Source organism: Telmatherina bonti, assembly GCF_933228915.1.
Source record: "Telmatherina bonti genome assembly, chromosome: 7".
Lineage (NCBI taxonomy): Eukaryota > Metazoa > Chordata > Actinopteri > Atheriniformes > Telmatherinidae > Telmatherina > Telmatherina bonti.
In genome coordinates this window covers 20,073,157-20,087,951 of record NC_136625.1, presented here as the reverse complement: position 1 = coordinate 20,087,951, position 14,795 = coordinate 20,073,157, and the positions used below count along the sequence as shown (strand labels likewise).

General features: G+C 36.4%; 1 protein-coding gene across 1 annotated transcript; it reads right to left on the bottom strand.

Annotated features, from left to right (window-relative positions):
• Nucleotides 1-580: 580 nt before the first annotated feature.
• Nucleotides 581-13,905, bottom strand: pcmtd1 (protein-L-isoaspartate (D-aspartate) O-methyltransferase domain containing 1). Its single transcript, XM_079243257.1, has 6 exons — nucleotides 13,775-13,905; nucleotides 8,741-9,205; nucleotides 8,303-8,405; nucleotides 6,534-6,705; nucleotides 3,499-3,622; nucleotides 581-3,139 (listed from the first exon to the last, which is right to left on the bottom strand). Exons 2-6 carry the CDS (start codon nucleotides 9,045-9,047, stop codon nucleotides 2,766-2,768), a joined length of 1,080 nt encoding a protein of 359 aa, XP_079099383.1. The 5' UTR covers nucleotides 9,048-9,205; nucleotides 13,775-13,905; the 3' UTR covers nucleotides 581-2,765.
• Between the last annotated feature and the right edge of the window lie 890 nt (nucleotides 13,906-14,795).

The window sequence follows — 14,795 nt, the reverse complement described above, 5'->3', positions numbered from 1 at the left end:
TTTCTTCCACAATTATAATGATTAACTTAATATATTTCTACAAGTGCAGTTAGAACAGCAATTGCATAATAGATAGTATACATATAGTTATATATTGTTTGGTCTCTTCACTTAACTTTACAGTTAGTAAGCAAGCAGTAGGAGGGGCGAGGAATTGAGATTCATGAGTCAGTAAAGTAATTCTCAAGTAGACTAGTGAACTCATGACTCGCATAAATTACTTTCACTGCCACATACTCAGCAGGCACTTTGCTTTAACAAGGTCAGTTCTGAATCTTGAAATTAGTGGATCAACCTTTTTCCATTCTTCACCTCCACACTGACATTCACATAGTCAAGTTTGCCAGTTTTGCTTAAACTTGGAGGAAAGTCTTTTATTAATGAGTAAATATTTTTCTTAAAGAAGCAGTTCAAGTGAATCAAAAACATACACTGTGATTGTGACCTTTATTTTTGTGCCACACATTTATGGTAAAACAACACATTTTCAAAATGAACTGCACACACTACGCGAGATCAACTTAAGCCTGATGAACAGCAACAAAACTGTTTTGGGTCTAAACAAATCAACACTAAATAAGAGCACAGAGTGGGTTCCAAATCGGCCTTCCCCGGGTGCCATTTTTCTAAGTCAAATCGCATCAACATTAAACAAAAACCACAGCAGTCCCATTAACTTTGGTGCAAGGCGGGACCTGAGAGTCGAGGCTGTAGGTCCGCTGCTTTCAGTACTTCTGTGTGCTCTCTAGAGAGCAATAGCATTTTAGGTAAATAAACTGTTGAATGGCTGTAATTATTTATGTGAGTTTCAATTGATGTTTTCCAAATCATATGGGACTGTTATGTTATTGGTAAAATACATTAATCTATTCCTTATTGCTTAGTTGCAAAGCTCTGTAGACAATTAAAAAAATGAAAAAGAAAAATGCAATGAACTTTGATATAATAGACATTACCTCTTTACACATAAAAACTATTAATATAATCAATCAAATAATCAGTCCAAATTTCAAACAAAATAATCATTTCATAACATCAGAACAAAATGAAGATCTAGCACTACATCTTATCTATAGAACAGACAGCAGTGGTGATTTGATCTACAGAGTTCCCAGTGTTGAGATACAGTACAGCAAGAGGGTGCTACAACAAATCAACTGCAAATTAAACTGAATGCAAACTCATATACCAATACATACTGTAGATATCACTGTATATAGAATAGAATTAATAAACAACATTCAACTCAGTTTTTTTTTCCAATACTAAATTAGCATTCAAAGTAAGACGAAAATTTCCTACGGTGTGATGGTAAAGCATGGAGAAAACCTGTGAATATCAGTGATGTGCGATTTTTTAATCACTGTGGAATGTTTTTTCCTTGGTATTTTTTTTCATTTTGTAAAAATTCACCTTTGTTCAGAGGGATTTTAGTGTGCCAGGAAGCTCGCAGAAATCCTGATGTGATGGGGTACGTTGGCACTTAAAAGCCATCACTGCCAGGGAAGTTCTGCAAGCATGTCGTACTTCAACAGGATTTACATTACAATTAGTCCAGTCCAAAACATAAGCCAAAAAAAAATGGCACTTTTGTGTATTCTTGAGGACTGCACGTTAAGGTGCTTTAATGGACACAATTCTAGTCCATGATACAAAAGGCATCAAAAATCTCATCGATTCTGATTTTGCATTGTTTTTAATTTTAAAAAGAAGGAGCAATAGCAGTACTATACAGAATTCATCTCGAGGCCATCTAAACGATTGATCATCTTTAAATCCTTTTTTTTTTTTTTTTTTTTTAATGTAAAGAAATATTTCCAGACATCAGGTCCAGTAACCAATCAGAAGACAGAAACAAAGTCTGGAAACCCCCACACATGTACACCATTTGCTTGCATGAACTCATTGAAAAACATCACCCCATGATCAGATCTCTCAAACAAAAAAAACGTCAACCATCTGTCGACCAGCTCATTATCATTATGTTGAACCTTTAATATGATTAACTATAAGCATCCACAATGGGAGGAAAGAATGTAGTAACACATGAGCTACTTTCAGTGACAAATCATGCAACCTGTAGAAAATGTCATGTCAAAAGATACCCTGTAGAAAAAAATGTGAACTCATCTACTGTCCTCAGCTCGCTCTTGTAACAGGAAGGTATAAAACACCTCATTCTAGTAATAACATAAGCACTCAATTCATGATTACGCAAGAACGGCTTGCTCTTTGACTCGTGGGACAATGTGGCCTTGTTTGCCTTTCAGTGTCTTTCTGCTCTCAGTAAAATTAAATCAGTCACTGGCAGAAGGTTAAAGCTTCTAAAAAAAGGTGCAATAATAGTTTTCAACTTAGCATGATCCTATTTGAACAAATATAGTTTTATACAATTTATAACCTGCACATTTCTGCAGAAATTCTGATACTTTGATAAAATCTGAATCTCAAAAGTGGTGTCTGAAATGATGTCCATTGAGTATACTTTTTCCAAAAAATCATTTTCATATATATATATGTACATATACACACACATAAAAGAAAATTGAAACAATTTTTCTTTTCTTTTTTTTTTTTTTTTACGAAGGAAACAAAACCCATGACAATCATAACATTATTATCCAATATCATCTATGACATCTTATTCCATGACAGTGTTGCCATCAAGATTAAGTGATAATAATGCTACATTTGTACTGAAAAAGGTGAAGGAAAGCATTTCTGCAGGTAGCACGCCCATGAAGAGCAGACATCCAGTGAATAAGTCACTTCTCTCTGTAATATAGCAAATATGCTTTCAGTGACTCGGGCAGCGGTAAAGCCATTATTTGTTCTCTTAAAACGTTCACTTGCTTGAGGATTTCAATGTCACCAATGTCTCTTTCTTCCTCCTCCTCCACCTCCTTGTGCTCCTCCTCAGCATGTTCCTCCTCTTCGCTTTCCACCATTTGGGGGATGAGTTGGTTACCTACGAAAACATAGGTGCTGATGCGTCGTCGCCGGCAGCGCCTGCGCTTGCGCTTCTGTGGAATTTTTTGCACCATCCCCTTCCCCTGACTGTCCTCATTGGCCAGGTTTCTGAGAGTACGGCGTATGTAGATCCGGGAAAGGTCTTGAAGACTCCGGACACTCACTGGGGCTGAAGACAAAGAGAGATGACACAGTCCTTCAGGGCAACGTGCTGCACAAAGAAGAATAATCCACACTACTGCACTACTCCTATAAGTAGGTCAGCATAAACAAGGAAGCATGTGACAAAAAAAAAACAAAAAAAAACAAAAACTTGTGTCCCAGTGGTTTGTGAAAAGGAATAACATGCTCTTAAGAAGGAACTGTAGCCAGATCTTCATAAGGCAAAACAAATGCTGCTTTAGGAATCATCTCCTCGAGTCGTCATGTATTGTCTGATTCATAAATATAGCCAGTTTCACAGTTCAGATGATGTAAGCGTAACAAGACAGATAAACAGAGGTTTGTTGTTGAAGCAGGGTAACTTACGCAGATGTACAGTGTCAGGCTTCTCTCCATCTGCTCTGCTCTGCTGCACCAAGGGGGCAAAGGACACCGCCAAGATGTTTTTGCTCTCCCATGTGCACTGACCGGTCCGGGTTATCTGGGTCAGCTGCATATACACACACAAATCTCATCTCAAAGCTGAATAAAATACAAAATAACTAATTAGATCCTGGAAGTAGGGTTAAGCATCACTGACAAAAATCTTTATATTTTATGTCCATGTTTGATAACACACTGGTAACTTTTTTTTTTTTTTAAAACGGTGTGACGATTTTACCCATCTGCCATCACAGATTGTTTATTGTGAGCAAATTTAACACATGGATTGAGATGATTCTTCTGAGTTTCCAACACTTTCACACTCCCCTAACAACTTCACGTGTTTACTGAGGCTGAGGCATGAATAAACAATATGCAACAATAGAAACATGAGCCGTAACTGTATAAAAGCTGCTACATCAGACAAGGGTCCCAAACTGAAAAATGAACACCATTATGCATTTGGTTTTCTGTTTGTGTTTGTTTGTTTTTTTCAGCATCATTGCCTTAGTTTTGTGTGTAAACAAAAAGGTCTGAAAAGTAACTAAATCCAAAGTCCACATCCAATAGATGACGCCACTCCTGATCTGCTTGGGTTACTTTATTGGTTGCCTGTGCTGTTATTGCTTTACTCATCTACTTGAACCAACATGTAATACATTCCCAATATGTCTTCCTGGTGAGAATAAATCAAGCAAAAAACACAAGCTGCTGTTTTTCACTCTGCCACTTCTAACCAATCAGATGAGAATATGTCTTAAAGAAACAGGAGGAAAAGTGAGCATTTCAGGCCAATCATCAACAGTTTTCATTACTGATAAACTTATCTATGAATCAGATCAATGGGTCCTTAACACACATACACACACACAGAAAAAAATCAACAAAGGGAAAAAAGACTTACTCAGATGATTCCTAATCAGACTAAGAGTTGAATACTTATATATAAAAAGATGATGGACATTTTACTTTTTTTCTTTATTAATGGCTTAGCTTCACTGACAATCAAATGACAGACGGATTAATTGCTGTACAGTTTTTCTAGTACATAACTGTATCACCAACCCCAACAAGTCACATCATTAAAATGTCAGCGTGATACATGACAAATGATAGTAAATGATAGAAATATGACCGCTCAAGCCATGACATGACATTACTGGTCCACACTGTGGAATTTACACTCCCATTAGTAGCTCAATATTTTATTTATAGGGAGAGTTTTATAATCATAAAAGGGCATTTATATAGCACTTATCTTCTCAAGTCAACTTATCAAAGCACTTCATGATGCAAATCAGAGGCATCCTTGCATTTGGGATATTTACTCTACTTAAAAGACCCTCTCTATCACACATACCGAGGACATAATATCGAGCCTGTGGACTTGTTGGTACATAGACTGGTGACACTGATGATTGAACCACCAACCCAACAATTTGTAGCTAGCTCTACCTCTTATCCACCTGTCATAGCTCCTGAATGTGCCTCTAATGAGTTGTGAATGAACTCTCACTGTATGCAACCTTCCCATCAATACCAGTTGACAGCGTAGACACCTTGAAATAAGATGCCATGTCCTTCCATTCATAGCTTCCCTAAGTCTAATGATCACTTAAGGGTATGATGGTTCCCTTCAGTGCTGAGAAATTCCTATATTGTCTGTATGAGGATGGTTTTGTTTCTTTTAGCACAACTACAACATACTATGGCTGTCAAGTACCTTTGATAATAATCATAAATACTCTGCGCTGAACCAGCACATACATGGAGAACCATTTATGTTTTTCAGGGCATAGACTCCACTTTAAAAAATGATCATGATAACACCCATATCACATAATTCCTAATGTTTGGTCCTGGAGGTTATTCCTGCTCATTGCAATAACTTTATACAATAACTCATTGTGCCAGAAGATGAGACTCTTCCCTTAGAGTAGCTTTTAATTTTTATTTGGGAAAATGGAAGGTTTTTTTTTTTGCTAAATAACAACATTTTAACTCCAATTTTCCTGCAGGGAAAAAATAAAGTATTCTCCTTACAACGGAATACAAATGAGTGAAGAAAAGGGAGCTACAGATGTCGCTTCCTCGCATTAGTATCTGAGGAGTCTTTGAAGACAATATAGTCAGGCAATATATCAGCACTTTTCCAAAGTTCTGCGCTCCCTCTTCCCTCACTGCTCTGAGTGTCTCGTATTTGTCCACTCTAGATAGTCATTTTGAGAAGCTCAGGAGGAGATGGGGAGGACGCGAATGATGGCATGATGGTGATAAAAGACCACAACAAAGAGAGGAAGATGTGTTTTGAAAATAATTCACATTAGCGTGGACATGGTCTGTGTGAATTCCAGCTTTTGGAGCTTTCAGGCTATTTGATCTTACATAGATATTTACCCTAAATTATATATACTTGTTTTCTCAGCAACGTGTAGGTGTGCAGGTTGTTTTCACTCTTAGTAATGCTCTTTATTTCGTCAAAAAATAACATCACATCTGATACTTCAGATGTTATGCATATTTCTGGTTATTACCATACTGAAACACCCAAAAACCTTTGGTCACAATATTTAATCAAAGCATGGCTTTACGTCAGTTTGGCTCCTTTTTTATTTAATGGCTTAAATTGATGAAAAGCCTTGAATTTATCACAGTCTGCAGCCATTTTATTGGAAAAGGTCCTGGAACAACTCTGAGCAAACATACAAAATATTCTCAGTATCCTCATTCAAACTCCAGTGTGTCCATATGCACACATCTACCATATTAAATAAAACATTATTTATGCAGCACTGTGTGCACTTTGTACATGACTGCTTAAATCCAGGGGCAGTTGTGCCTTAATAATGCATGGACAACTTGCATAACCGATGTTGTAGGTCAAATCTATTTTACCTTGTTTTCCCTTATGTTTTCAGTCCTGAATAGCAATCAAGGTGTGTCAATTTTGCATCAGTCTGACAGCTTGCAGCACTTACCTGATCCTCTATAGGCATCACCAGTATGCCTCCAATTTTGAGCAACACTTTCATGTAATTTTCATGGTCTTTCTGCACTCCAGCGCCGCAATAAATGCGATCATATTGGTGACTGTCTGTTGAGATTTCAAGGCAATTCCCCACCACGAAGACAGGTTCACAGAACTCAAACCTGTGAACGGAATATAATCAAAATATCAAAAACATTCATGAAGACCATCTTTTCCCATCTGCCAGTTTCGCCATCACATCTGAAAGCCGCGAGAAAAATATGTAAAGCTACATAACCTTTATCTCGCATAAGCAGCAGCCCTGAAGATTGGTAAACATTACCTGAAAGTGCTACATGCTAGAAAGCACATTTCTGAAGCTGCGGTAATGGACTCCCTCTGGACAAAGACAGACTATAGAGTTGGTAATCTTTGATAGAAAACCAGTGTGCATGATGATGATGATGTTGTGATCGTGCAATAGGCATTTACATGCAGACTGTGAATATTTGCGGTGAGGAAAAATAAGAGACATTTACTCAAAGATTGCAATGGAAATGCACAACTGACCACCGACGCTGAAGGACAACACTGAGAAGTGTGTCGAAGTTTCAAGTAACAAGTGTCTCTTTTTATGATTTAATCATGAAAATCAACAAATATTTAGTTGAACCTCCATGGAAATGTGGCAGATCTTTTGCCAAGTTCTTTGTTAATGAAAGGCCTGCTCTGGATAATCTGAATGTGGCCTTAACTGCAAATCTTATAAGAGATTTAAATGCTCATGATACATGATAAAACAATCAGTTCATTCTTTTCACTTTTTAAACATCACTTCACTGTTTTTTAAACGGTGTATAAACTATTTGGGAAATAGATGTATTCATTCTGCAGTGTACATGGATGCATGTTCAAAATACTTTAAAGTCACTGCTATTGTAACTATAAAATATACCCCAAAAAATTCCAATTTCAGGAATGGATTCAATGAAAATCTTATCAAGAGCCAAAATGCTGCAGAGCTCTTTGGCTACACTGAATAGTTAGGTGGGCCATTTGCTGAGCACATGTGCTGTTTTCTTCTCTTTGTTGTTTTTTCAGGCTACAGCAACAACGCGAATGAATGAAGAACTATGATGCCATTTGGCTGTATGGCTGTTTACTGTGATGTATCTGCATCACCAGGCTTCATTTAGGAAAATGTGAGTGAAGCTTGGCAGCAGCCACTTTGTGTAGGTGCTCAATGTTATAAAAGTGTAATACTCTTAAATCCTCTGGAAAGTTATCTTATCCAATTATTTAGAAACAGCAGTTATTCTTCCACATTGCTGTTTATAATGTAATGTTGCTTTGATCTGCACATTTATTATTTTTCATTATTTATTCTCTTAATGTAAAGGACTCTGGTCAATCATTGTTTATAAACATGCTTCAGAAAAAAATTTGGTTTGGATTGTGGAAAAAAAAAAAGACTTGTTTACACTTGCATTTGCATCCCAACTTTAACAGCTGACTAGCATCAACCTGAATGTCGCCTTGTAGCTTACCAATGTACCCAAAATGAAATAAACCAATCAGCAGCAAATATACTTGTTTGTTTTAAACTTACAAAGCTATAATGGTAATAACAATGAGGGCAGTTCCAAGGTGTAAGGATTTTCCCAGGAAGCACCAGAAACTGTACAGTATTGCACATAACCATCAGAAAACCAGAAAGTTGTTTTGTTTACGGTTTGAATTTTTCCAATATGAAAAGACATTTTTAAGTTCTGTACTCACTTATCAAAGCTGTCACTATTCTTAATGAACTCATCCAGCTTCTGTCTGGCATATTCAACGACGTCCTTGTGAAGCTCGACGCCATGGTTCACCCCAAATGGACCTGAAGAAACAAACAAATAATACAATATTACAAACATTAGTGGGTTCTTGCTTTTTAAACTTTTGTTAATTTTTGTAAATTTTGTTTTTATCTTCAAGTTTGTTTTTTTTTTGTTTTTTTTTTGGGGGGGGGGGGGGGGGGTGTCTCCAGTTCATTCAATTCACATTTCATAAACCTACCAAGTTACTTTTAACAAAAAAGAAAAAAAAGAAGTGGCAGCCAAAGAGTGACAAGTGCCAAGTTGAATTCACTCTCATTGCGGTAAATTGACCAATTTAGAAAACATCTCAGAACATATGAGGAAGAAGCTGGAAACAAAGTTACATGAGGATTACCTATAATGAGGCCGACCATTGTGCTCAGGTACCCAGTTCCACTGCCCAGATTGAGGAAAGAAAGTCCTTGTTGCAGTTTGAGGGCCTCCATCACCTCTGAGTATATACATGGAGCAGAGAGGTGTATGTTTCCGTGCTTCCACGCCAAGTCTTTGTAGGCACTGTCTCGATAGCCATCCAAATAGTAGTCACCGCGGTCTATGGCCCGAAAAGCCTGCTCCACTTTTTCTGTGCGAATGTACTGAGCCTCCTTCAGGTTATCAATGAGATCATCATTGTCCTCCCCGGCGCTCACAGCTCCCCCCATGGCAAAAAGTGAAAACACACGCAAGAGTTGAACTCGTAACCAGGAAAAAGTTAATCCTCCTCACAGCGTCATGGAGACGTAGGTTGGCTGAAGGATCCCGCCGATGTGAGTTGTCAAATTTCAGTTCAGACGGCGTTCATGTCCCGGCAGCAAGTGACCTGAGAAAAATCACATAAACATGTTATGACAAAAAAGCCTGCGAGGGAGTACAGCGTCTGGTTAGATCAACAAGTGGAATGCAGGCGTGAGATGCTGATTAAAGTGAACATGTATTAATCCATAACTGGGACCGTCTTATGATAAAAAATTAACAAGTGAGAGAACCAGAGTGGAGAATTTTCCCGTTTTCACTGAAGAGTCTGAAAAAAGTCTGACATGCAGGAAGAGCACAAGGGCCGTTAATATCTTTGATCATATCTCCATTCAATTCGCCTTCAAGGTCCAATGTATAATACATGCTGACACGACTTACAACAAGATGGAACAAAACCATCATTATTTGTAATTCATTACTTCCGCATTTCTTGCAGTCATATGACAAGATATCTGCTGTTTCATAAATGATAATCTGTCTGGTTAAAAAAAAAAATAATAATAATTGTGCGCTACATACAATCTGGCACCAAAAACAAAAAACTCTCCAACCAGATTTAACCGATTTAGTCAGGATGCAGCCCTGGGAGACAAGTTCTGAATTCTTCCTTCTGCCTCCTCAGCATCTCCACATCTGACTCAGCTAATAAAGATTAAATTCAGAGGTGACTTTGTAGTGGGAGGCCTGGTAAGGTAATTTTCCGCTGGCTCTTTCTCGCAGGCAAAAAGAAGCATTGATTCTCTCACCATCACTGGACATACAGCAGAACATTTTTCATCTCCTCCTTTTTCCTCTGTGGGCAATGGAAAAAAAAGTCTAAGAAAATAGGTCAGGGGAGGTATTCAAGTAAATTGCTTTTGGGCACTGCTGTAGTCTTACCAGTGATAATCCACAGTCTTCAAACAGTGGTCATTATCAATCCTCTCCTTTACCATAGATAAAACAAAACAAAACAAAAAAAACAGTTAGCTGGGAAAGGTTTGTTGCAAGATTGAAGCCAGCTCTAAACTCTTATAAACATCTTTGTAAACAGAACCTCACTGGTAAACACACACATGATGTTGTGGGTTGTGAAAGGAAAGTTTATCAGCGTTATCTGAGGTCATGATTGGCTGCTGTGACTAAAACATGCAGAATGACGAAACATGTAACAGACCTCAGGCAACACAAGATCAGGGCTGCTGCTGTAACTAAACACCAAAAGCCTGTCAAGAGAGCACAGCAAGATGCACACTGTTTCTCAACAGACAGTGTGGGAAACTCATAACACCCATGTTTACCAGCAGCGCTGGCTCAGCCAATTTGCAGTGATACTATGACGTTCATGTGTCTATGACTCAAAAGCAGAGAACTGCACTAAAATGAACTGTACAGTGAAAAGAAACAATGTATAATCAAATTTCATAACAAATCGAGAGAAACCTCTGCTTTTTCTGTCTGAGTACGAACTTTACTTAACCGTAATCCTTAATTTGTGCTTCACGCTACATCAATCATTAGAAATAAACACTGTGACAACTTTACAGTGTACATATGTACAAAGAAATTAAGACACATTATGTTCCAGTTTACTGACACCATCATGAAGGTGTAAAGTTAATGAAACGTTTTAGAACCAAGGTCATAGCAGGTGATTTTGTTTAACTGAATGGGAGGACCTGCTGATATTCTGGCCCTCGTCAAATCTGTAAATGAATCGAACAAGCCAGTAAAACACCAGCTTTAAATCTGAACTCAGCAACAAACATAATGTCTTCAATAAATCAAAATGTCACCTTAATATAGCAAAAATTTATGTCACAACACCGGTATTGAATTGCATATGTTCCAGTGTATTTTATAAAAAGGCCAACAAATATAGTAGTGACAACCCTGTATATGCTAATCCTACATGTCACTTTATATTTTTTTGCACTGGATATGTACAATTTGTTTCACTATTAGCATATTAGCAAGTGTAGTATATCTATATACATGTAAATGTACATACACACACACACACACACACACACACACACACACACAGATTATATATACACACACACACACATATATATATATATATATATATATATATAAACATATATGTTTATATATATAAACATATATGTTTATATATATATATATATATATATATATATATATATGTTTATATATATATATATATATATATATATATATATATATATATATAAACATATATGTTTATTTATATATATATGTTTATATATATATATATATATATATATATATATATATATATATATATATATAAACATATATGTTTATATATATATATATATATATATATATATATATATATATATATGTTTATATACACACACACACATATATATATATATATATATATATATATATATATAATATATATATATATATATATATATATATATATATATATATATATATGTTTATATACACACACACACATATATATATATATATATATATATATATATATATATATATATATATATATATATATATATATATATATAAACATATGTTTATATATATATATATATATATATATATATATATGTGTGTGTGTGTGTGTATATAAACATATATGTTTATTTATATATATATATATAAATTTGACTGTTACAATGTCATAGCACTAAGCTGCCTTCTGGTAGCAATGAGTGTAATGACTTCCCAAAACATTTTTTTTTTGCTATCTTTTGCTATCTCGAGTATTATTTTTAGATTTCACTTTTACTACAATGACGTAAGGCATCATGTAGTCTTATGAATTGGCCACTACGATGACCTTTCCTTTAGCACCATCTTCAGACTAGATTACTTCAGTGCTCACCAGTGGATAAACCCTGTTTCTATGAACATTTATTAAGCTGTTCCTGAAGCTACCAGTAGGAATAGTATGGTGTGTTGTAAATTAATTAAAATGTATTTTCATCATTTGTGTAAATTTGGTCACAGGGCTTGACTCTTAATTAAACTTAAAAAAGCAAAAAGTCTGTGCTGGTTGTTCCAAGAAAGTAAATGTTTGTGTCTGTGTGTGCAGATTAAAATATTTTAAGAGAATAATTAGCAACACAGATTATAGTAAGTTTTGATCATGTTTTCTAAGTATGCTTAAGAAAAAAAGTCAAATAGTTAAGGGATAAGTTAGAAATTCAGGGTCAGGTCCATGAAACTTAGGACCTTCTGATTGAAATACAAACAATAACTAATTTTATCTCAGTTAAAACTCATTGCAACAAAGCTGCCTCCTCAGTTTGATGAGATTTAAGCGCAGGTTTAAAAATGCAGACATGGTAGTTGCCATTATTGGATGTATAATTAGTGTGCATGGCACAAATTAAAGAGCTTCGGCACAGACATGGCGCATTTGCTGAAGAAACTTCAGCAATTATATTACTTTTATGGTGCCATGCCTAAAATGTATCCTTTGTGACCTAATTACATAATTTGCCACAGTATCATTGCACCAATTCCCATTTTAAAAACTGAATCTTACGTTTCCATGATTTTTAAACTCTATGTCTTGGTGAGCGTGGTTTTCTAATGTTTGTGCTAATGTAAACAAAGTTACTATAATCTTCAACCTTTGAAGGATAAACAACTCAGTAATGTGCTGTTTACTGCAGGGACGTCGCCTTATCACACAGACGTTTTTCCTTTTCTTTTTAATCAGTTACCACCCAATGGCGTCCACAGATGTGCCTAAATTCCCTGAACTGACAGCTGACGAGACCAATCCGCGTTACAGCTGGTCACGTGCTGCAGTTGCCACACAGACGGCAAGCTATCAGCCAATCAGCGGCCTGATCACTTTCTTCGCACTGCGTGTGACGATGGAGCAAAACAACAACATATAATGTTATCAGGCACCGTAAATCACGCGTTTTCAGTCACACAATAAGTTTCAAGGTGCGAGAAACACAAGGTGGCTCAGTCACACATTAAAACAGCTGTTAAACACCATGCGAGAATATGCTGGGTCTGAACATTCATCCAGCTTTTGTTCCCACTTGTCGAGTTAAACGCAGTTGCTGGCCAGGTTTCTGCAGTGCGATTAACCCCAATCTTTAGGAGCAACTAGCTAAACCGGTTTATTAATGAGTATGAAATAGTAGTCCTGCTAATTCTAGTGACTGTTACGAAAAAATACCACGGAATAAACAAAAACATTTTTGTTTTTTCGGAGCCTTATCCGCATAATGTTAACTGCATTTGTGACCGGAGAGACCCCCATCTAGCCGTCTTGCACAGCCCTAGCAACGCATTGACATAATATAGTGATAATTGCAAGGCAAGATGATTAACTTCAGCTAACCGATTAACATGTAACTTGTCATAAAATGTAAGCAAACGCTGTCTGAGAAGCAGTTGAGCTGCTAACGTTAGCTTTAGGTGGGCCCGAGTGCGCCATCATCAAAACAGAGACAAAGCAGGTTAGGTAAGCTCGCCACTTTATCCTGCTGTTATACACAGCCAGCTAACACATAACACAACTACTATTTGTGTCGTGTTTAATGAAGCGAACAAAAGTAGTTACGGCCAGTGAGACAAACCAGATAACTTGGGGGGAAAAAAAGACAGCTAGCAGAAAAATAAATAAAAGGGGGTAAACAAAAATACTCACAACGTCGTGTCGCATTTACTCACTCCTTGCAAGTGGATGCACCGTGCAATGCGACAGTCAGTGACAGCTGTTTTCACACGCTAACAACCTCTTCAAGAAGCCAAGTTTTAGTTTATGGAGCTAACTAGATTGTTCGTTGGTCTTGGAAAATGATAACTAGGAACCGTCGTGTCGGAGTTGTAGAAGAAAGAAACAGCTGAGCGGAGGATGTAAACATAGGTCACGTGATTTGAAAACGTCGACAGAGGGAAGCACTGTTGCTCTGGTGCTCCATATCTATCTATCTATCTATCTATCTATCTATCTATCTATCTATCTATCTATCTATCTATCTATCTATCTATCTATCTATCCATCGGTCTGTCTGTCCATCCATCCATCCATACATCTTTCGGACTTTAGGAGGAAGAATTTGAAGTGCTGAAGACATGTTTCAGTATAATTACAGCCTTTCCTTTTAACTTTTAGAAATGGGATTTATTTTGTATCATTAGATATTACCTTATGTTTACATTTTATAATATAATATAATATAATATAATATAATATAATATAATATGACCATGTTTTAAAGTTAGAAATCAGAACATGTTTATCACTGTATTGTATCACCCCCCTCCCTTTTGATACTGGAAGCATTTAGGAACTGCTGATACCTATTCTTGCAGTTCATGCATTTTGTAATTATTCAAATGTTTTCACTGGGTCAAATGTCCGGATTGCAGGCAAGCCAGTTTAACACTTAGCCTGTTTTACTTTAGAGCCATACTGTTGTATTAAGTGTAGTCTTTATTTTGTATTCTTTGGCATTGTCTCATTAAAATAAGTATATTACCCCAAATCAATGTCATGTTCACAGATGCACAAGTTACTCATATCGTGTGCATTAATCTAGTTTCATACAATCACTACTCCTGACTTTTGAATTGCACACTGGTGGCAAGTTTATTGCTTCTCTTTGTTTTTCATCTGGAGGATGAAGTATTTATGTTATCTATAAGGAATATTAAACAAAGTAATC

What these genes read in the sequence shown, in the direction of transcription:
- pcmtd1 (XM_079243257.1), bottom strand. Translation starts at nt 9,047, where the DNA reads ATGGGGGGAGCTGTGAGCGCCGGGGAGGACAATGATGATCTCATTGAT. An exon ending in AATAGTGACAGCTTTGATAA is followed by an intron (nt 6,706 to 8,302) that starts GTGAGTACAGAA and finishes TTCCGTTCACAG; the next exon opens with GTTTGAGTTCTGTGAACCTG. An exon ending in GCCTGACACTGTACATCTGC is followed by an intron (nt 3,140 to 3,498) that starts GTAAGTTACCCT and finishes CTTTGTCTTCAG; the next exon opens with CCCCAGTGAGTGTCCGGAGT.